Source organism: Notamacropus eugenii, chromosome 2 (genome assembly GCF_028372415.1).
Source record: "Notamacropus eugenii isolate mMacEug1 chromosome 2, mMacEug1.pri_v2, whole genome shotgun sequence".
Lineage (NCBI taxonomy): Eukaryota > Metazoa > Chordata > Mammalia > Diprotodontia > Macropodidae > Notamacropus > Notamacropus eugenii.
The window spans coordinates 462,723,984-462,747,982 of record NC_092873.1 but is presented as its reverse complement, the minus strand read 5'-3'; the positions used below and the strand labels follow the sequence as shown (position 1 = coordinate 462,747,982).

Below are 23,999 nucleotides of genomic sequence, written 5' to 3'. Positions count from 1 at the left end.
GTTAAATGATTTGCCCATGATCACACAGCTGTCAATTATCAAAGACATGACTTTGAATATAGGCCCAGGAGTATTCCATATTTCCAGATCTACACTTATGGATTCCATCAGTGTGTTTTAAGCCCCACAACATTCTGTGGCAAATTAGTTAGGGAAATTCTTGGTTAGACATTACAAGGCTACTCCCATGGACACTGGTTATTTACATCTAAACTTTATTCTTTTTTCTACTATTTGTTCTTTAACACATACATCATTTAGGATTTTCTTCTATTTAGATCTGTCTTTTGTCTGTTGTTCCCTGAATTGGTTTCTATTTTTATCGAATATAATCTGTAAAGTATATTCTTTACAAAATTCTGCTTTAAAAATTCTGCCTTTTTATGTTTATTTATAATTTTCTTTACTCCTCAATGCATGGTCAATCTTTAATTGTGGTGACAAGCTATATGTGCCATGTGGTGCCAAACAATATGTATATTCTTTAGTGATTCCATTCAGAAGGTGCCATTAAGTCTTTTAGCTCTACATTTCTCCAACATTTTGTTCAATTCTCTTTTCCCTTTGGTTTTTTTTCTTACTCTTAGATTTATCTGACTCTGATTACAATTTTCTACTGTTATTGTGTAACTATGACTATGATCTCTCCACATAAACATGCCTCATTTTAAAAAATCCAAAAATTTGATAGTCATATTAGTGACTATCAAAGTGACTAATAAAAACATTGTTAAGACCTAAGTTTTAAGAAATTACATAATTTGAAGTAAGATACAAAGAAATTTAATACATTCACCCACTAAATTTCAGCTCTTATCTGTTTCATTGTTTAACTCTGGTTCAATTGATCAGATTGAACAGAAACTCACCTGGAACTTTCCTTAGGATCATAAGCCTTTTGAGGAACATATGTTGCTCAAACAAACTTTGGTTCACTGCAGCTCTCAGTTTGCTTTATATAAGTCTTTCGGTGGACCTTGGGTCTGTGGAGAGGTCCTAAACCAAAAATTCCCTTCGGGTGAACCCACGACTTTAACTTAGCTGCTTACTATTTATTAGAGAGAGATTTCCTGTCCTATTACTGCCACCCACTCTTTTTCTGTGAACACTCCTAGCTGGTTATTTCTGTTTTGTAACCAGAAGCAATTCTTCCCACAGGTACTGTAACTGGAGAGCAAAGCATATCTACTTTTATTATTCAGGAATGAAAAGCAAGGAAAGCTCCCCTGTTGGTACCCTGTCTCCTAAACAGCCTCAGTGGAGTGGGGGTAAGCTTGGGCCGTGGCTCTCTATTCCTGATCCTTCAACAGCGTTCAATACAGGATCTGCAACAGAAGAAACTGTGCACCAATTGATATGGTTTGGTGGAAAGGAATGAGTCATTTGGGTTGGATTACTGTATCTAAATGACCCTAGGTATAATGCATTTGGGCTATCAGGAAGTTCTGGGAAATATTTGACTTGTTTTTCTCACATGGCCCTTAGAGGCATGGTATCAGACTTCAGTCACCATTACATCTCTGTCTTATAAGATATAAGTAGATGAGGTGGTCTTCTCCAGTTTAGGAGTACTTTGTCAAAAAAAAAAAAAAGCCCTCACATAAAGTGCTTCTATTGGTGATTCATTCCTTTGTGTTAGTGAATCCTTTTTTTTTAAATGTTTAGGAAATGTTGTCATGATAGCATATATTACTAATAATTTATCTAAAATTTTCATTTTGCCATTTAAATATGCAACTAAAAAGTTTATGGCATTGGAAAAACTGCAGATCCCCCTCAAAGATTAACATTCACTTGGCTATTCATCATTCCTATTTCAAAATAAGCTAGCTTAATCAGATACTTCGCCTTAATAATGAGCTGGAATCAATTCATCTTGGAAATGGGAGAGGTTGCCTTTCATTTTTTTGAAAGAAGAAAGACCTGAGCTCGTATCCCAACCCTGACACACTAGTTCTGTGACAGGGAAGTCATTTAACCTCTCAATGTTAAATGTTGTCCCAGGCAACTTGAATATAGAATGATTGTTTAACAGTATTGATAAAAGGGACTTCTTAAACAGAAAATTTCCCTATTTCAATGAACTCACAGGTCTATTTTTTAAAAATGAAAGTTGTAAGGAGTGGAGTGAGAGTAATGCTTGGTTTTTTTTTGTTTCGTTTTTGTTTTCCTCCCTCATTTCTCCATTTGTAGGGGACCATGTCATCCTGAGATTTTCTCTGCTCAGGGGCGCTGAGTGGCTGCTGCCTCAGCCCCGGGAAGGTGTGGAGAGTCCAGCTATGTTATGTAAGTCTGTTGATGTCAAGTTCACATAACCAGATGAGCTTCTATAGCCCTGACATGAGAGCAGATGGGCTGTCAGACAGAAGATAAATCAGATTTGTTCTACCTGGCCCCAGAGAGCAGAACTGGAAGAAATGGAGAGAAATTGCGTAGAGGCAAATTTTCACTCGATATAAGGAGAAGTTCTGACCTTCCTCTTTACACTGTTCTCTGGTCACAGTCCCCTTTCCCTGTATCCCACTCCCACCTTCCTAAACTCATTTTTATTCATGTATGTTCCACATACTAGCCTTTTCTTCTTGCTTTCAAACCCCTGTGCCTCTAGTTACCCTTCCCCTTACTCTACATCCTGTCTTAGGATCCTCCCTATCCCGAAGTTTGTACGTTCAGTCATTTTCTAAATGCAGCTCTCCCTTTCCGTGTGGTTTCTAGCATCAGCCCCTTTCTCTTTTTCTCCATTGTCAATTCTTTTCTCAAGCCTCTTGCCATTTGATAGCTCTGTCTCTTTAAAGAGCAGAAAGGGCCATAGTCCACAAATGTTTGGAGATGAACTTTCTGACCTTCAAGTCAGTCTTTGAGGCCTGATATCATCACCTGAGATTTACTACCCAGTTAGCCGTTAAATCAACATAAGGTACCTCAGACACCCCCAGCAAGATGAATCATCATTAGATCCAGTGAATGGCATTCTTTAGCTGCTTCAGTTTTAAAATGTCACACACTCCCTAAGTGTGACAGACAGTGAACTGGAACCTTAGTACAGGGAAGTAGCCAAGAGGCCACACCTGAAAGTGTTCCTAAGAACCAAGAAATTCTCAAGATATGGCCCCAGATAGATATAACCATCCAGCTCCATCAGCACTGAGATTTCTATGTCCAAGCATAACCAAGAACCCTGGAATAAGTATTTCCCTTGACTTTAGAAAGAGGTTTCCTATATATTGGATTCTTATGTTTATATTGCTGCCTATCTGTACTCTCTAGGTTGTCACAGGCAGAAGTACTATAACTAATCCATGATGGGCCAGCTGTTTACAGCCTCCTGTGACTTATGGCAGCTATGTGTCTAGAATGACATTAACTGTGAGATACAGAGTGTGAGACTTTTGCCTTCCATGGACTTGCCTTCATCCCTGGGACAAGGTCCCATCTTGGTGTAGTAGATATGCTCTATAAAAATGCCCCATCTTCTGCTCTGGACCACTCCCACCCACTCAAGTTTGCCAAAACAGCCTACCCATTCCTTGAGGAAATCTTCTGAATCTACAGTCTCCATTCACTCATGAACCAATCACACTTGCGAAATGATGAGTTCCCATTGCTTTCCACTCATGCATCTAGAATAACAACACTCTCTTCCATAAAAATTAGTCATTTGTTTTTACCCTTGGGTTTTCCCCACATTCACGCTACAGTTTGCATCCTCTATAGGAAAGATAATGACTTTGGGAAGCTATAGGGAGATCTCCAATTTATGATTCAAACAGTTAGAACCTCTTACAGTTGAGCTCCCAGGGAATATGCAGGATTCAATGTGATTTTTTCTCATCTGGAATTTCCACTCTAGACAGCTATCCATGGAATAAAGGAATTGTATGACTGGCTTCTTCAAGCTCACCTAGGTAGTAAACCCTGTGGTCTTTCAACTGGACCTACTTGCTCCCCATTTGACCCAGTATGTTGAGAATTCTTAGATCTCAGCCTTCATCCACTAGCCCCTCATACACTGCCATTCAAGATAGTAGATGAGAAAAGGAATTTCCCATGATAGCATCCTTGGAATCTCAATGCTGGTAGAGTTATCTATGATACCTTGTTGATTGGAGGGTCATCAGAACAAATGAACCAAGACCTTGTATCCACCTGTGGTGGTGAAAGTTTCTACCATCAGAAACCCACCAAACCCCAGACCTAAGAAGGAATCCTAGGAAAAAAAGTTTGCATATCAACAACCAAAAACTCTGCCTCTTTAATTTCCAGAAAAGTAAGTGACTGCTATATGCCAGCCCACCTTAAAAGGAAACCATGCTAGAAGATAAGCTGGGCATGGTGAATTGTCAATTAAGTTGATAGTCTAGAGTTCCTATCTTTACTTTTCTGACCCTTAAATTTTTCTTATTGATTCTTCTCTTAGCCTCTATCCCTTACTACTCACAGTGCATTCTGACTGGTCTGAACTTCCTGATTCATGTTTTTGCTGTCTTCTTTGGTATGAAAACTCCCTCCCTTCAACTCTCTGTTTGGACCCCAGATTGACATATTGACAAGCACTTTGCTTGCCTCTACTCCTCAAGAGATAAAGAGTTGCTATTTACTGCTGGCAGCCTGCCCATTAATCTTCACCTGGGATAGGCCAGTATGACAGTAAGCACCCCAACATACATAGCGGGGCTGGCTACCACAGGTTCTTAGATCTACGTTCATTAAAGGAAAGGCAACTTTTGAGGGGTTAACAATCACTTTCATCAAGGACATGTATCATTCCTTTAACCAAGTATATATATCATTCACCTAGTTCAGAGAAGTCAGCACCCTGAACTTCAAAGAAAATACAGAGAAATCAAAGATCAGTAGACATGGTTTTCTCTACCTGACCATCAACAGACAGGTCCAACTGTATGACCATAGTTATCAGAGAGGGAAGCACCCTGAACTTCAAAGAAAATACAGAGAAATCAAAGATCAGTAGACATGGTTTTCTCTACCTGACCATCAACAGACAGGTCCAACTGTATGACCATAGTTATCAGAGAGGGAAGCACCCTGAACTTCAAAGAAAATACAGAGAAATCAAAGATCAGTAGACATGGTTTTCTCTACTTGACCATCAACAGACAGGTCCAACTGTATGACCATAGTTATCAGAGAGGGAAGCACCCTGAACTTCAAAGAAAATACAGAGAAATCAAAGATCAGTAGACATGGTTTTCTCTACCTGACCATCAACAGACAGGTCCAACTGTATGACCATAGTTATCAGAGAGGGAAGTACCAACATCTGGGTTGTCCAAGCCAGGGGAGGGAGGGGCTCCTTTGTGGCTTTCCAGAGTCCTTTTCTGGCCAAACATTCCCAGTCAGTAAGCCTGAAAGCAAGATCTCAACTCAGAGTATTTATATGTTTTTTAGAGCCAGAGGGCATCACAACTCTTGAGAACCAGTGCCTTATCATCAAAAGGCATGGACCTTCCTACAAATCTTCCCTAATCAAACTCCCCTTAATGGACAGGCCCATTAATGGGTGGGGGAGATCTTTAATCACATTAAAATAATTAACAATATAAATATATGTAAAGGCATGACTCAATCAGATGTACTTGATTATACTAAAACAAGAACAGCAAAAGATCCTATTTTGCTTGCCATCCCAGCCAGTTGACTGGATGGGATAGACATCATCCAACATAACAACCTTAGTATCATAGAGTCTCAGAGTTGGAAGGTAGAGCATAACTCACTACCCTAACACGTAACAGAAGTAGGAGTTCCCTCTACAGCCTCCTTGGGAAATGGTCATCTAGCCCATGCTTGAACATCTTTAGGTATACTTTCTCCACTAACTTCCCCACTTTCACCTGATCCTTGGTGACTGTGAATGCCACCCACAAGAATGTCTTCCTTTCTCATTATTTTGGCCATGGTAAATATCTATCAAAAGCCTTCCAAGGAGTGTACCAATCTTCCTACACATTATAGTTAAGATTTTATCCTTTATGTCTGTTTTTGGGGACTTCCTTTCCAACTTGCTCCTCATTCATCGTTGCCCTACCTATCTCTCTTAAGTCAGTAAATTTCATGTGAGAGCCTCTCCTCCCTGTGTCATCCGCTATCCTTGGTCCCTATCTTTATTAATGTCTGGAACTCTTCTCTCTGTACTGAAAAGCTATATGTCTTTCCCTTCTCTAATAATCTAGCCAGAGTCACAGCTTCTCTAATAAGACAGAAGGCACATTGTTTTCCTAGTATGTCTATAAATGGATCTCTGTTACTTAGATTGATACAGATTTTGCTTTTTTTACCTGTTGATCTTTCTTGCCTAAAATTATTATTTTCAAGAAGACAGTGATGGTCTTCCTTGCTTCAACAGATCCATAATTTCATCATTGTGAGTATTCTTTCTGAAAATTCAAGGTCATAACTCATTCTCTCCCTCCCTCCCCTTCCCTCATCCTGTGTGACTCTTGATCATGTCCTCCCATACATTTTTCCAAGGAAGTTTCACTCAGTGTGCTAGGGGCCTTATCCTAGGTCTCTTAACTTTTTCCCTTATTCCTTCTACATCATTGGTTCACCTCCTTTTCCATCTCTGATAATATCTTTGATGCCACTTTTTACATGTAGTTCAAGTCTAAACAAGCTGTAAAATAAATTAGAGAAGCCATACAGTTTAAATGTTAGAATAAATAAGTCTTTAACCCAGGAGTTAGATGAAATCTTGGCTCAACCAGAGAAACAGTTGTCTTACCCTGAGAGTCTCCTGTTAGCAGTCTCTAGTGTTGCATGTCCTAAGAACTGAAGCATGTGTTGGGGCTCCAGTTTTCCCTTGTATGCTTCCAGATCTAGGGGGGTTCTCCTGTTTTGCCATTCACAGCCTGTGCCTCATCTTCTCTTCCCCTCCTTTTCTCTCTTTCTCCCTCCATCTCTATTCCTATCTTACCTCCCCTCTCCCAACCCCTTTCCTTCTGCTTTCTCGTTCAGGGAACTGCCAAGCTACCTTGGGTGTGGCTATCATAGATAAGTAAGGTGCTGAAGACTATACCATTACTCCAAAGCTCTTTGGGTGATCTGAAATACTGATTCTTCAGAGACTATAGTGTTCTATGCTTTATCACCTAAATACCATTACTGGGAAAATATTTGTTATAAAAGGTAAGTTTTTCTTTCAGGGAGAAGCTTGGCATCTGTGAAAATGCTACAGAATTTCACAAATGCAATTACGCTTGCTCTCTTCATTCCATTTCATTCTGGGCCTAATTGATTATCCATTTACAGTTTCTGTCCTAGACGTGTAATACTGCTGAATTAACTCAATGGGCTATCTATCTAACTGCATATCATAGTTTGGACCATGGGGGATTCTTCATCTACTTTCTGGGTTAAGCCAGTTCCTTTGGCAGTTACATAAATCTCATTTAAGTGACTCTGAAATGTTCCAGGGTTGAATATAATTAGCACTGAATACAATGATATCCACAAACTGGAGGATTTGGAGAACCTCACTGTCCATAGGGAATTTCTCTTCCATAGGAAGTCTATGATGAGTATTCTCCATAACAATGGCAAACATTGGTAAGTCTTATCTCTTTATTTTACACCTTGATATTAATCATTAGGGGACAATCATCTCCATCATGACAACAATCATAAAAATCTTATGTAATCTCTACTTATCCGATACCATCATTGGAGGAGAGGCTTTTAAGCGCTATTTGCTCAACTAATCAAATGTTGTTTTTAATCATCCCATAATCATTCCAGTGGGATCTTCTGTCCTCTGCATCTTTCAGACAGTTGAATGACTCTAAAGTTATGGTTTCCTTTTGTTGTTATTATTCATTCTTCGTTTTTGAAGAGAATCAAATGCATCATGGGTAATATCTTGATATAAATTGTTACACCTCTTGCCATGTTATCTTTTTGATGTCAAGAATACCTTTGAAACATGTATCAATCATCCTCAAAGATTTTGTAAAGATAAGAAAGTAGGTCTGGTTTTTGGTGGTAATTGATGTATTCATGGCCATTGTTTTTCAGTAGGAATAATATTTGAATTTTCCCCTCCTAATTATTAGCCTGTCTTTCAGATATCACAAAATTTGTTCCTCAACGCTCTTAAAATTGTCTCACATTCAATGAGCCCCTCCTCTGTTCATGTACTATCATAGACGGAGAAAAATGTTTCTTATAGAAAGACTGAAGTTTTTGTTCCATTTTCATTCATTTTATCTTCCTTCCAGTTTTTATCCTTAAATATCCTTGGGATTCTCAAATAGGCAAGTTAATTGATCCCATCAATTTGGGAACTCCCTCCACAAGAACAGAGTGAAACCCGTCCTTCCATGCCTTCCGTCTATTAGGATTCTTGCTCACTTCCTCCCGTTTCCCAGGCAATATCCCTTCTTCCAGTTTGCTAGAGGCCTTACTATTTTCTCCGGGTACCAGTGGAGCAGGATGGCTCTCCATCTGAAATCCTGATGTGGGACTAATTGTATAACCCTTGATGACTCCTTTTATTTAAGTTCTCCTTTGAACTTCCTCATTGGTTCTCTGTTACCACCTGCTCTTGGGATAATCTGACTTAATTTGCTATCATGTCAACCTTTTTACAATCTCATTTTTTCCCTTCCCAGCTTCTCACTGTTTTGTGAGGATTTGTCTTTGTTTTGTATGTTTAGTTGATGTTTCTACAGCTTTTTAAGGTTTGAAAATTGCTTAATGAAGACGACCTTATTTTGATTCTCGCAACAAAAATATGACATGTAGCTTCTTTTGTCCTCATTAGATTTATGAGGACACTGATGCCAAGTGAGGTTATATGACTTGCAAAACTATGACAGGGCTGAGGCAAGATTAGAACCCAGGTTTTCCTGCCTCTAGGTTCACCATTGCCCTCTATGAAGCCTAGCTTGTGATGGCCAAATAATTCATCACCAAGAGGCTAGCCTACTGGTGATGAGCCTGGTGATGATGCTTGGATGGGCTAGACCCAAATGGGATGCTCCTTATCTATATTTGAATATAATGCTACATCTTGTATAGGCAGTCAAGGCTCCAGGATTGGTCAACAAATATTAGGTAAATGAATGCATAATGAATAGAGCCCCAGGTCTGGAGTCAGGAAGACTCATCTCCTGAATTCAAATCTGACCTCAGACGTGTACTAGCTATGTGACTCTAGGCAAGTCACTTTACCTTGTTTGCCCCAGTTTTCTCATCTATAAAATGAGCTAGAGGAGGAAATGGCAAACCACTCTAGTATCTTTGCCAAGAAAACCTCAAATTGGGTCATGGAAAGTCAGGCATGACTGAGAAATGACTGAACAACAAAATCTGTAAAATTCAGATAAAAACACAGTATTTGTACTACCTAATGTACACAGCTGTTGTAAGAAAAGCACTTTACAAATCTCAAAGCAAGTTATTATTAGTAATATTCATTTAATAAATCTGGCATTGGATGGGAGGAGAAGAGAAGGATGAACTAAGATAAACCTTAGTCAAGACTAATTTGAGGAAGTAATATCTGATGGGAAGGAAGAAGCCTGAAAGATTCCAGGCTATCTTTTCCCCACTCCTCATTTTAGTCAACAAGATGCCTTTGTTCAAGTTTTTCCTCTCCTAATTCAAAGTACTCTCAGAAGACTTAATTCTTTGATGTTCCAGTAGAAGATATTTGACTGTAGAGAAAAAGATATAGACAAGTTCAGACTTGACAATAGAGTCTGAATTTTAGAGCAGAGGGGTTTTTAGAGATCAACTAATCCTACTCCCTCATTTTATGCCAAGGGAGACTAAGATAGATTAAGTGACTTTTCCAAGGTCACACAGTCACTTACCTGCAAAGCCAGAGCTGGAACCCAACGTTCCTGTTTCCAAGTTCAATATTCTATGCATGATGCCATGTTGTTGCAACAACAGCCAAGTTCTCAGTAATCCCATCCTTTGTTAGCAAATCATCATCACTAGAAAGAGATGGTGCTACCCAGAAAAGAGAGACACCTGGTTCAGTTTCCCCAGATTTGTTCTGGTTTGATGAAATGACATCAGGGTACTGAGGAAGGCTCACTTGGACTGAAAATGACCCATGAGGCTAATTGGGTCCTCCACCACCTTCCAACTGCCTTGCTCTACCTCCATGTTCCTAGAGCCTAGTCACTGCTACTTGATCCCCCATTCACACCCAAGCTTCTCCTTGCTACTCACAGGGAGGATCTAACATCTATGATGGCTGTTTCTACAGATTGACTGTGTTGACAAAGGCCCTTCCCAAACCTGATACCCTCAGTAATCACCACCTCTTCTCCATGTGCTCTGATGGGAACTTCTCTTTATATTTGTCTTTAGCTTCATCCAGCAGCATGTCCCAGAAGAAAAAAGGGACAGGCATCTTCCAATCAGCAGGGTAGGCAAAACTGGGGGACTCCCTTTGATTCTGAGTTGTCTTATCTCTGAACAGAAAAACATGAAAGGGAATGGGAAAACCTTCTCTCATCCCAGGAAGGGGTCTTGTTTCCCAGCGACCTTAGTTTCACAGCTGAAATCCAATTCTTCATGTAGCATATAGAAGACAAAGTCTACTCCCCAACCACTCCCACCCCATTCTGCCTTGCGAATGAGATGGGATACCCAGGGAGCTGGGAGCCACCTCCAAAGACAGGTTGATTATAGAAGGAAAGGGGCTATGGGACAACCAATAGTAATCTTGGTAATAGTAATTACTATTAGGGACTACTATGGTAGTCCTTGATCTGATTACCAGCACTGAGTAGCTCCCATCAGGACTACTTCCAGGCCAAGACCCAGAGCCCTTCTGTGGGGGGAGAACCCCAAACGTTGTCAATCACATATGATCCTAATATTCATGCTCTCCCTTTGCACATCGCTCAGAGAAATGGGAAAGGAAGAAGAGAACTTGGTCATCAAGCTTGAAAGAGAGGAGAAGAACAAGAGGGCGTTGTTGATGCCTTTGGAATTTCAGGTCAGTCTCTGGGTGCCCCGTTTAGCACTGGCAGAGTCTCAAGCCTAAGGCGTGGCTGGGTTTGGGGGAAAAGTTGGGCCCTCCCAGTGTTTGAGAACTGCTGCAGTGTGCTGAAGAGGCTTGGAGCTGTTGAGTTTTTTATTACCAGTTCTTAGTTGGTCCTAGCACCTGAGAAGTAGACCAGCACCTGTGGGACTCTTCCCCCTGGAGGGGTGAGGTAGGCCTTGAGCCTCCTGGAGGGGAGTGGTCTAGAGCTTTAGTGCCACAGTCACCAAGCCTAGAGTCCAGGCTGGGTGCCTCACTGCTACTGCTAACTCACTGCTCTTCTGTCTCCCTTCAGGCAAAAACTCTCTGACATCTCAAAAGTCAACCCACTAGTCACATCATATGTCTGACAGTCAGATCAGTGCTCAGGAGGCACCTAACATTGGTGGAATTTTTACAGGTGAGAACTGGGGTGCTTTGGCATCAGTGAGAATGGGCATCGGGCACCAGTCTGGGAATGGCAGAGATGGGCTACTTTGAATGCAAATGGAGGGACATTCCTACGCAGAATTAGGGGCAGCAGATCTGCTGCTATATTTAAGCCTGGGCTTGCTACCAGACTCGGTCGTTCCTACACTCAGCAATTGTTTCTAAAAGAGTATTCCACTTGAATCAGGAGGCATGGGTTCTAATCTTGTCTCTGCCCCTGTGCATAACTATATGATTTCAGTCAAGAAGACTTAATCTTTCTAGGCCTATTTCTGCATCTGTGAAATGGAAATAATATCTGGATCAGAGTATTTCTGTCAAGTGAGATAATATTTGAGAAAGTATTTTGAAAAATACAAAGTGCTTCCACTTCGGTTGATTCAAATATAAGGCATTGTTATTACTACGAATGCCACTGAGACAGATTGTCATTCATAAATGTTAATCCTATCTAGATGAATTAATCCTGCCCCCCCCAAAAAAAAGAATATTTCCTTCCTCAGAGACTTATTTTTATTAATTTTTTTGGTTAAGAAAGAGTGAAGCGATTGATTTTGAAATTTTTACCTCAAGGACTAGATTTGAAACTTAGTTCATTACTCTTAGTTGTCAAGCATGCACTCAAAGCAAAGATTTTTCAGTAAAATAAAGAGCAGATGAGGTCAGATTAATTTCATTCTTGACCCCAGAGAAATAAGAAGGAAGTTTATCTCTCTCCTTTCAGTAGACTTGCAGGGAACTACAGGTATGGAATGCTGCATATACTACCAGACAAGGTTGCATTATCATTTCATTTGAATTAAAATTTTTCTTTGTTTTAAGAGAGAAATCACTGGGTAGTCATAGAAAAGGGTAAAGGTGTCATGCTGGAAAAAAATTCTGATCTTAAAAAGGAAAAAATTCAAGAATTAAGAAAAATAATCAAAATGAAAGGCAGGGTTTCATGAGGTGAGTTCACAATTGAGATGACTAGGCTTATTGTCTCCTTGGGATCTAAAATAAGAGGAAAGAAAGGAAACATGGCAGGGCAAGTTAGGGGGTTCCACTGGCAGCAGTCATTAATTGTGTGTTACAGTTTTCCAAAAGGGCATTGGGTTTAGACTCAGAGAATCTGGGTACAAATCCTGAATCTGCCAGTTCCTACCTGTGTGACTGGGGGTGTTAGTTTCCTTCTCTGTAAAGAAAGGAGGCTGGAATAGATTCCAGTATGAAATTGATATCTTTTTGTGTTTTGTTATGTTTTGCCAGTGAGTAAGGAAAATGGACCTTCCCAAGAACCCCACTCCAGTGCTGGATCATGACATAGAGGTGAACCCTAGGTTTTCAAAGGCTATGTCAGTGAAAGGCAAGCTCTATTCACCTTCAACCATGAGCCCAACAATAAATTACATTTTTGTTGTCCAAGGACTAACCTCATTAAAAACAGAAGGATTTGTCAACAGTCTGACCTGTAGATTTTGTTGGTCCAAGGTGACCCTTGAAATGGACAAAAATTCACAATCATTTCAGTTCCATGTAGTTTCTGGTTTTTTTCCACCTGGAGAAATTTCTTTGCACACGTATTTACATTTTTGCTACAAATGAACCTTAAAGACTTAAATGTAATAATAGCTAGCCCATAGCTTTTCCTTTGAATTGATGGAAATGGTTTCATCTTATGCTAAAAAACAAGAAACATCCTCATCAGAGACATTTCATCATCTTTCCTGATATCACCTATGATGATCTTGAGCAAAGGGGCTACTCTTAAGTAAGTTAACAATGTGCCTTGACATACTCATTCATTTCAACGAGAATGTGAGCTTAGGGTTGGAAAATATACTTCTGATCAAGAAGTGAAAGAAGCTACCTGCACAATTATAGCCTACTCTGGAATGACACTTGAACATTAGCAAAAGAATTAGAAATCACTTAAAGAAATGAGAAAAAGATTTTTTAGTGAAATTGGTCCTTTTTGGGAGCACGAAGTAATTTCATTGGTGGGTTCCACCCAGAGCCTCCATTTTGTAGAGATGCCCAGCCCAGCTTTTTACTCTTCTCTGAGCTTTGCTCCTGGCTTTGGTACATCAAAATCATGCCCCAAAATCATACCCCAAAATCATACCCCTATATCTCATTGCACTTCCCTTTTGAGAATTGTCTTCTCCCATTACAAAGTATGCTTCTTGAGGACAGGGACTGTGTATTCCCAGAATTTAGTACAATGTCCGGAACATAATACTTAATAAATGCTTACTTCCATTTCAAAAATGTCTTTCATTGATAGATTGGCAACTCATTTGCCAATATAATGCCATTCAAATGTTACAGAGTTGTCTGAGAGGTTAAGTGGCTTTGCCAAAGTCCCATAGCTATTTGGTTTCAAAGATCTTGAACTCAGTGGAAAAAGCACCTCTGGTGTCAGAGGATCTGGGTTCATATCCCAACTCAAATGATTCCTACCTATGTGACCTTGGGTAAATTCTCCCTTGCCTCAGTTTCTTCATCTGTAAGATGATGGGTTTGGACTAAAGGTCCCCACTCAACCTCTGAGGTCACTTACGCTTCTAGATCTGTGATTCTATAATCTGTAATTGACTCTCCATTACCCCTTTGCTGCCACTTAACTACCTCTGAGCAGACAGACAAGTAATGGTTTTATATCAATTCAGAATCAGCTATAAAGGTGGCAAGATTCCCAAGTCACTGAAGGTGATAAGATTCCAAAACAATGAAAAAATTTACAGGGCTGCCAAAAAAGGTGACCAGGAAGAAAACAATAATCAAATCATATATCTCTATCTTCTACAAAATTCTACATAATTTATAATTCTATAAAATCTTTATGAGAAGGATCTATACATTCATCAAATGTATCCTTGATTTTAAAAAAATATAAGTGAAAAGGAAGATGTTTACTGATGATTTTCTACAAATTCCTACATATCTTATAGTCACACATCTGACTAAGAAGATTAAAGAGTATATGATCACTCTTTGTCTATAGTTTATTTTAAAAATTATTTGACTGTAAAACATGAGCTATGAAGCCTAAATTTTTAAGCAAGATGTCTCCTATGCATATGAGAAAATTATGTATGATGATGGATAAACTATGAAGATAACTTTGCTCATTGATAATAATGAAGGAAGTACCAAACTGAATAGCATGTGCCCACCTAAGGTATTTGTCAATTTCATGTAAAATGTTCCATGCAAATTATGAACAAGGTAAGCTTTCTTATTAATGGTGAATGTTGACAAATCCTGCTATTCTCAGATAACTTTATCATACTAATTATATCAAACTCTTTGTAAAATGCCCAGAAATGTGAAATGAATTGAACTACTGAAAAAAGTGAAAAACCCACCTTGTTGAGGTTATGACACACCAGAAAAAGTCCATCAAGTTAGTCCATTAATAAAAATCTACATATACAGCTATGTACGTATGTATGTATGCACATATCTCGTACCAGCACTGCTAGTGGACACTAAGCTGATTCCAAAATTATGTAGGAGGAAATCAGAATCCATCACACTTGGGAAATTCTGCAATGCTTTCGGTGACTTCAGATCCTCTTTCTTATCTTGACTAAATTTCTGGAGGGTCTCTTTAGTGACCTAGGTTGGGAAGCAGAGACTGTCACAGAATCATGGACTCCATAGAAGTGGAGGGGCCTCAGAAGTCATCTACTCTGACTCACATTTGAACCAGAACTTCCTCTTACAACAAGCCCAACAAATGGTCATCCATCAAATCTTGCCTGAAGATCCCCAGGGAGGGAGAATCCATCTCAGGAGATAACCCAAGCCTAAATCTGTCTCTTTTCCACTTTTAATCATTTATTTTATTTCTGTTCACTGAGGCCAACCAGAACAAATCTAAAACCTACTTGATAACCCTTCAAATGCTTGAAGACAACTTTCATGTCTCCACTGAGTCTGGAGAAGGCTAAACATCCCCATTTCCTTCATTTTGTATTCATCTGACATGAACTCAAGGCCCATCATCATTCTGGACATCTTTATCCTTATCCTCTCTAAAGGTAGATCCCAATACTTCACAAGCAGTTTGGCAAGGATCTCTGACAAGTCAGAGTACAATGGTACTATCTCCCTAGTTCTGAATACTATACCTTTCAAGTCAGCCTAACACTGCATTAATTTTCTCAGCTTCTATAACATACAATTTACTCATACTAGGCTCAAAACCCCCAATAATATGCTTTATTCCCCCATCTTCTACTTTCAGAGTTCATTTTTTGAACCAAAGGGTAAAACTTTACAAATGTCACCATTAAAGTTTAGGTTAACTTTATTCATTTTGGCTTAAGATTCTAACCTGTCAATCCGGAATCCTGAACTCTGATGTCTAGGGTATGAGTTACCCCTCCCAATTCTGTTATCTAGAAAAATCAGTGATAAAATTGCTAAGTAACACAAACTAAGAACAAATTCTAGGAATCTAAAGACTTCCTTTCAAAGTGGCACTGATCCCTAAATTACTGTCATATCAGGTCATTCAACCATTTCTCAACTTCCCTAGTCAAACATCTCTCCATTTTTCCTACAAAAGTTGTATGAGAAGCTTTAGTAAATGCTTTGTTAAAATCTGTGTAAACTATATATCATTCTCCTGCTTTGTCAGTCTAGTGATCCTGTGGAAAAAAGAACTGACCTTATTCTGATGTGACTTGTGTTGATGACATCACGCTTGCTCTTTTGACCACTGCTTCCTTACTTTCTAGATGCTTACCAACTATGCCATTAATAATATACTCTCAAGTTTTTCCTTGACTTGAAGTTAAACTCAATTGGTATATAGTTCACAGGTTCCATTCTCTTCCCTTTTTTTGAAAATTGGTACATTGATCCTTCCCCAACCCAAAACTACCTCTCTGTTTCTCTGGGATCTTTCAAAAGTGACTGCAAATGGCTCACCAATCCTGTCTGACAGCTCTTTCAGTACTTAAGGTGCTATTTACTTCTCCTAGATCATTTTCATACATCAAAGCCAGCTTCATGCTCTCTTCACTTTTCTTGGGCATCAATCCAGATCCACCATTTTGATTCTATCCTTTCTGGTCCTTGGAATAGAAAACAGAAGCAAAATGGAATTGAGCATCTCTGCTTATTCTTCCATTAGCTATTATCTCATCCATGCCAAGATGCCATCTTCTTCCAGTCTCTTGTTTTCCTGAGAATAGCTTTTTTTAAAAAAATAATCCTTTCTGTCCTTAGCTTTTCCTGATCATCTCAGATTGTTTTGCATTTTAGTACTGCTGAAACTATTTCTAGAGGACCATTTCACACATTTGAATTCAGGCTCTGTAACCTGCCCTTACTTCCATCTTCTATACACCCTTTAAAAATTCCAAAGTTAATGGATGAGATGTGTACGCATCCGCATGAGTTTCTTTAAATAATTTACATTTTATTCCTCAATCTTTAGAATTTCATTCTTAAGAGTTTTCCATAACTTCTTACTGGCTTATTCCATGAAATTTTAGTCCATAGAACCCTACTTACACTGCTTCTGAAATCTGCTCTCTGAGAATCTAGGATGCACTTTAACCAATGTTTGACCTTCCTTTATTTTTCTATAATAAATGTAAAGATGTAATGGTCATTTCTCTCCATCATTTCTACTCCGTTAATCATTTCCTCCTTAGTGGAGAGAACCATATCTTGAATAGAATTTTCACTTATTAGTTGTTCCTTTTTGGAAGGATAAAATTGTCATTATGGCAACCCAAGAAATTGCTGGCACACGTCCAGATAATTGAAGTCTCCTATCATTATACCTCTGTAGCAATCTTTTTTCATCTTTTTCAGGAATCTCTCTATTTCTTATGCATATCCAGATGCTCTATAATATTCCCTGATGATGATATCACTTCTATTTCAATACCTCTTCATCTTTACACAAGCAGTCTTTACCATGTTTCCCTACCAGTTCCCACTTTTCCTACAAAAGCCCATCTTCATAATGCAATGCTACTCACACCACCTTCATGTTTTTCTATCTTGTTTCTTTTAATAAGGAATACCCTTCTGAGAGCTATAATCTAGTCATGAATTTACTCCCACCAAATTGCAGTGATAGTCATAATATCAAATTTTCTTCTTTTAGGATCATCTTGCTTATTCCTCCTTTTATGTGCATAAACATATGATGCCATGGATGTTACTATTTATTCTTGGATTTTTTTCTCCCATGAACTTTTTATTTGTTACCATTCTTTCTAGATTGTAATTATGCTCTATGGTACCTAGCTTGGTAGTTATATGGAGGCAACATATCTTGATGAAATCATGCTTGATCTTTATAAACGTTTCCTCACATGGACTGGCAAGGCTGTATTTTCTGCCATCATGAAAATCTAATCAGAAGGATATTATTAATGGAATGATTAGTATACTCCATCCCTGGCCAGGAGCCTGATATCCTTATGTTGTAATCTTAGATCCAAAAAATACAAATCCCAAACTGGTAACTGGTGTGGAAAAATCTTTTTTCCTCTAGCTATACTGTGTCATCATGAGTTACAAAACACCACAAGAACCCCAAAGGTAATACAAGGATGAATGATGGACATGATCAAGGTACAGCATGTTACCAATGATGACTTACATGTAAGAAGTAGCACTCAAAAAATCATTAAGGATATGTATAACAAGAAAAAAACTGATGCATAAATCATGCATTGAGAAGGAAAGATAACAGACATCCTGAGTGCTATTGGTATTCCCAACATGTTAAAAGAAGCAAAAGACGGCATCTAGTGCCATTGTGTGGATCCCATATAGAAGATATGTGGAAAAGATTTGCACAGGAGAAGTTATGTGAATTTTCTCAGTGAAAGAAGTACTTACACCCTCAAAATCCCAAATCCATCAAAGTACCAAAAAATTTGAACAGAGATGAAATCAGGAGACCTCTTGCAATTCATATTCCCCCCTACCTTCTTCCCACTACCACCTTTTCCTAAGAAGTCCCCAAAATCAGGATTTATATGTTCTACTACTACTTTGAAATTCTGATTTGGCCCATAGATCCCACAAAGCACATTCTAGTGTCTCTTCCCCAGGCCCATTTTCATGAAATGAATATTCAACTTTGGGATCCACATCTTAAATGAAATTTTCTTTAAGAACCCTCAGACTTTTCAGTTCTACTCCACAAATATCAAGCATTCAACTATGCTTAAGGAATATTGTTAGGTATCAGAAGAGAGAGAAAAGGTAAATAAGAAAACTAACTCTACCGAGAAAATTTTACAATCTGGAAGAGATATATAGCACATACACAAATAACTTGTAAAAAGTAGAACATAAATATAGCAGAGAAGTATAAATGAAAACTAAGGAAAGATTAGGAGGGAAGCAGAAAACTGGGAAAGAATTTTTGCAACTAGTGTCTCTGATAAAGGCCACATTTCTAAAATGTATAGAGAACTGAGTTAAATTTACAGGAATACAAGTCATTCCCCAATTGATAAATGGCCAAAGGATATGAAAAGGCAGCTTTCAGAGGAAGAAATTAAAGCTATCTGTAGTCATATAAAAAAATGCTCTAAATTGATTAGAGAGATGCAAATCAAAACAACTGAGGTATCACATCAAACCTATCAGATTGACTAACATGGCAAAAGAGGAAAATGATAAATGTTGGAGATGTGGGAAAGTTGGGACACTAATTCATTGTTGGTGAGCTGTTAGCAGATCTAATCACTCTGGAGAGCAATTTGTAACTATGCCCAAAGGGCTATAAAAATGTGCAAACCCTTTGATATAGCAATATTGCTTCTAGGGTTGTATCCCAAAGAGATTATAAAAATTGGAAAAGGACCCACATGTACAAAAATTTTTATAGCAGCTCTTTTTGTGGTGGCCAAGAACTGGAAGTTGGGAAGATGCCCATCAACTGGGGAATGGCTAAACAAATTGTGGTATATGAATGTAATGGAATACTATTGTGTTTTAAGAAATGGTGAGCAGACAAACTTCAGAAAAATCTGGAAAGACTTATATGAACTGATGCTGAGTGAAATGAGCAAAACCAGGAGAACACTGTACACCGTAACAGCCACAATGTGAGGGGACTGATTTTGATAGACTTAGCTCTTCTCAGCAATGCAAGGACCTAAAACTTTTCCAAAGGACTCATGAGGGAAAATGCCATCCACATCCAGAGAAAGAACTATGGAGTTGGATTGCAGAGTGAAATAGAATTTTCTCTTTTGTTTTGTTTTCTTTCTCATGGCTTCTACCATTCATTATCATTCTTCTGTGCAACATGACTAATGTGAAAATGTTTTTAGTAGGAATGTATGTGTGGAGACCATATTGAATTGTATGCCATCTTGGGGAGGGAGGGTGAAGGAAGGGGGAGAAAATTTAAAACTTATGGAAGTGAATGTTGAAAACTGAACATAAATTAAATATTAAAAAAGAAAGTACAAAAAAAACAAGGAAAAAGTTTTATTAGAGGAATCATTGAAGGCTTCCTGGGTAAAGTAGCATTTAGGACTTAAAAGGTTTTGAAAGATAAATGAGATGTTAATAACTAGAAATGAAGGGAGGGAAAAAAATTATTCCAAACACAGAATGTGGCATGAGCTAGAACACAGGGGTGGAAAAGCTCAGGTTCTGTTTAGGGGATAATGCGTCATCTAAGTCAGCTAGTATACTGCATAGGTGGTTAAGAATTTGGGCTAAATTAGGTTGGAAAGGTAGAAAGGCATCAGATTGTAGATCATTTTAGAATCTGAGTTTCTGAGTTGAAAAGGGTCTCATAGAGACAAGATTTTAAATCTTATATAACTTTACTAGTACTTAAGGCTAAAGAGAAGCAGAGAGGTGAGAAAGAATAAGAGACTTTTATTCTGTAGGGCTATTTTCACACAATGCCTTGTAGCTACATGAAGAATTTCTTCTCTCCACAGATTTCAATGATGATGATGATGATTTTTCTTATTTAAAATAAACATCCCCTCTGGAAACAGAGGAGGAAGAGAACTGAGCTTCCAGCACCCAAGATCCCCAATTTCCCTGTCCTCCTTCCCTGAACTATCATACCACTGAGAAAAGTAGCATGAATATTAGGAAACATAAAAATAAAGAGTTTTATATGGAAAGCTGCTTGGTCTTGTGTTTTTAAAAAGGAGAAAAAACTTTTGTCAGTGCTCACTTGGGATGTTCCTGATAGCATCTCTTCCAATGGGAGGAGATTCATAAAACAAAAAAGAAATGCCATTCATGGTCAGGCTCAAGGACTAGAAAGTAAAATACCAGATAGTCCCCAATGTATAAACAACCCAGGGGAGTCCAAAACCAGGATCTCTGGAGCATTCCAAACACCTCCTCCCAATGACAGGGATTGTCCATTCCCCAACCTGTTCAGAATCCCAAAGAATTGACTTACCCAACACAGTGCCTTCTTTTATTATGACGGATGTAAAACCATGGTGCCCACAGCTATGTCCTCTCTCTATGCCAATATGCATAATGATACCACTGTCAGGAGAATTTCTGCCCCCAAGCAATGGGGATACATGGAACAGTTGAGATGCGTTCTTGGAAACCCCAATTAAAACTTGAAATATGTTTTCCCCCAACAGGAACAATGTAAGAAATGGCATCAAGCTGAATTGGAGCCAGGAAGTGCTGAGTTCAAACCCTATCTCTACCATTTGCTACTTATGTACCCATGGACAAATCATTCAAACTCTCAGCATTCCCAGAAAAGTAAAATTCAACAAAAAGTTATCTCTATCAGCTAGGGATCTATGGGGGTGGGGAGAGAGTTTTCACACAAGCAATTCTCTTGTTGAAATAGAGTACAGGGAAATTGTTCATCCCCTCTTCCTAACAAGCAGTTCCTCAATGTTTCGGTCACCCCCTGGGAACTGGTTAGATTCTGCTTTAGGTACAAAGGGATTTGTTTACAAGACAGCTTCTTTTTCTTTCCTGAGAATAAACTCTAAAGGTTAAGGATGTCCACCAATGTAACCCTGGTGTCAGACACTCATGCAAGACAGCCTGGGGAATTTTGTCTTTCACTTGTCTTGTTGCCCCTACCCAGGAAACTGGGGAAGATACATGCATGGTACCAAAATGGATTCAGTAAACATTTATCAGGCACCTACAATGTGCCAGGCACCATGCCCTAGAGGAACTCATAGTCTAATGGTAGACAACGTAAAAACAACTAGGTACAAACAAGATGTGCACGTAGGAAAACATTTTTATTGAAAGAAAATGAAACAACACTGCCAAAAGAACCCCTGAAAAATTAATAGAAACCCTCCAGTGAACTGCCATCTTGCAAAGATCTACACAAATTCCTATTGAATATACAGGCTTCTGGCTTTCTGTTGTAACTCCTGTTGTTCCCAGCAGGCATCCCCAAGTATTGCTCTCTATGACAGCTTCAGATGGGAGTGCTTGAGGTACAAATCTCTCCGGACCAGATCAAGGGGCAAAACTTCCTCTTTTTTAGATATAGACATCTCCAGCACCATGGGAAACCTGAAATTTTTCTTTGGCTGACAAAAGACAGTTCAAAATCACAACACTTGTGATGTTATACCCAACTATGAATTTCCTCACACTTTGGTGGTCTCCCTTAAAAATTCATAATTGAAGGCAATGCTAAATTAAATATTTATTAAGCACCTGCTGGGTAGCAGTCACCGCGCTAAGCACTGGAGAAACAAAAAGAGACAAAAGACAACCCCATTTCTGCCAGTCTCGGGATACACAAAAGCTTATCTACCCAGGGAAATAGGTTCCTACTAATTTCTCCTCCCTGTCACTAATTCCAGGTTTGGGAGTGGACCCTACATATTAAGATACTCATTTGACACCCAGGGGAGATATCTTCCACTAGGGGAAATATTCCCCACTTGTCCAGAAGCTAGCAAAGTACCCCAATTCCTTCCTAATTCTGAAACAACTGACTGGGTGAGGTTGGCAACCCACAGCTGTCAACAGTCTCTGACAGTAATGGGTCCTGCCTAAGATGGGGGTTGTGTTTCTTCTGGTCCTTTGGTAGGGCAGATGCTCTTAGGGGTCCATGAATAGATTTCATGGGTCTGTAAACTTGAATGGGGAAAAGGTTACATCTTTTATTTTCCCTGTTTAAATCTTTACTTAAACTGATATTTAAATGAAATTTAACATTTCTTTCAGTTATGAATTTTTAAGAAATATTATTCTGAAAAGGGTTCATAGACTTCATCAGATTGCCAAATGAGTCCATGACATAAAAAAAAGATTAAGAACCCCTTTATACTCTCAAGGAGAACACTCTATCTTGGGAAGCAAAGTGAAGGAAAAGATAGTAGCATCCCTTTTACCAGTATCCCCAGATTCCCCCAATAACCTATTGTATTATTTATTAATTTATCTAAACTCTTGTTAAACCTATTGACATATACCATTCTCAGAGGCAACAAGCTCCATAAGCAATGCCCACTATATGAAATAATATTCTTTTTTGTTGCCCTACCTCCAAGAGGCATTTTCCTTGGTTCAAATATTCTAGGATATCATAAATTTCTCAAAACTATACCTTTCACAGTTTTATGTAGGGAATATACATGACCAAGGAATATATGTGAGAAGAGTTATATACACAAGGAACATGTAGTTAGAGTAATGCAATCCTATAGCAACCTCTAAGAAAACTTATCTCTGTCTCTGACTACATTTCTGCTTGCCGCTTCCCTTCAATCAATGATGTTACCTGTTAGTCTGGTGCCATCATGTTTAGCTCTACTACAAAATGCCGTTGTCGTCTGCTGAACTATATTCCACTGTGTTGCCATCTGCTGGTTGTCTTTGCACAACCAGTAATCAAATCTATATCGGAGTCTAAAACCCATGCTCTTGCCACTAGAACCATCCAAAAGAGATAATGTTATAGACAGAGCATAGTAGGATTTAATCATCATTTAACAAAGTCCTTCATAATGTTGTGGTGTACAAAAAATGAAGAGATTTATGCTAGATAATAGTACGATTAGATAGATTTAGATGTATTTGGACCAAGGCTCAGCAAACTATGGCCCATGGGCCTAATCTAGCTCACTACCTATTTTTGTATGATCAGTAAGCTAAGAATAGTTGTTACATTTCAAAATAAAGTTTTAATGTATTTAAAATTGTAGGGACCAATCTTAGCTGGTAGGCTGTACAAAAACAGGTGGTGGGAGGGATTTGATCGTTAGGCTGCAATTTGCCAACCCCTGGATTAGATAGATGAATTCAAAAAGTACTGACTCCTGAATTGATGTCAACATGGACAAAGTCCCCTATTAGAGTACCCCAGAAATTTGTCCTTGGCCCTATTCTGTTCAACACTTCTATCAAAGATTTGAATGAAGACAAAGTTGGCATGATTCTCAAATTTATATGTGACTCAAAGCTGGGACAAACAGCTAACCCAAGGAAGGGAAAATTAGGATCCAAAACTAGCTAAAAGTTTAGAAAACAAATGAGTCAATTTAATAATAAGATAAAATTTAAGATGAATAAATGTTAGACCTCAGAATCACTG

General features: G+C 38.7%; 1 protein-coding gene across 4 annotated transcripts in view; it reads left to right on the top strand.

Annotated features, from left to right (window-relative positions):
- RGSL1 (regulator of G protein signaling like 1) overlaps positions 1-20,561 on the top strand; it is a 93,139-nt gene extending 72,578 nt beyond the window's left edge. The window contains exons 19-24 of one of the 4 annotated variants that reach the window (XM_072648464.1): positions 1,159-1,268; positions 2,194-2,286; positions 10,345-10,402; positions 10,888-10,978; positions 11,319-11,423; positions 20,383-20,561. In XM_072648464.1, the coding sequence (XP_072504565.1) occupies positions 1,159-1,268; positions 2,194-2,286; positions 10,345-10,402; positions 10,888-10,978; positions 11,319-11,333 (367 nt within the window). In that variant the 3' untranslated portion in view covers positions 11,334-11,423; positions 20,383-20,561. Of the gene's footprint in view, positions 1-1,158; positions 1,269-2,193; positions 2,287-10,344; positions 10,403-10,887; positions 10,979-11,318; positions 11,424-12,700; positions 12,988-17,960; positions 18,041-20,382 lie in introns of those variants that run through there. The other 3 variants (XM_072648465.1, XM_072648463.1, XM_072648466.1) reach the window with 3 other exon arrangements.
- The last annotated feature ends 3,438 nt before the right edge of the window (positions 20,562-23,999 follow it).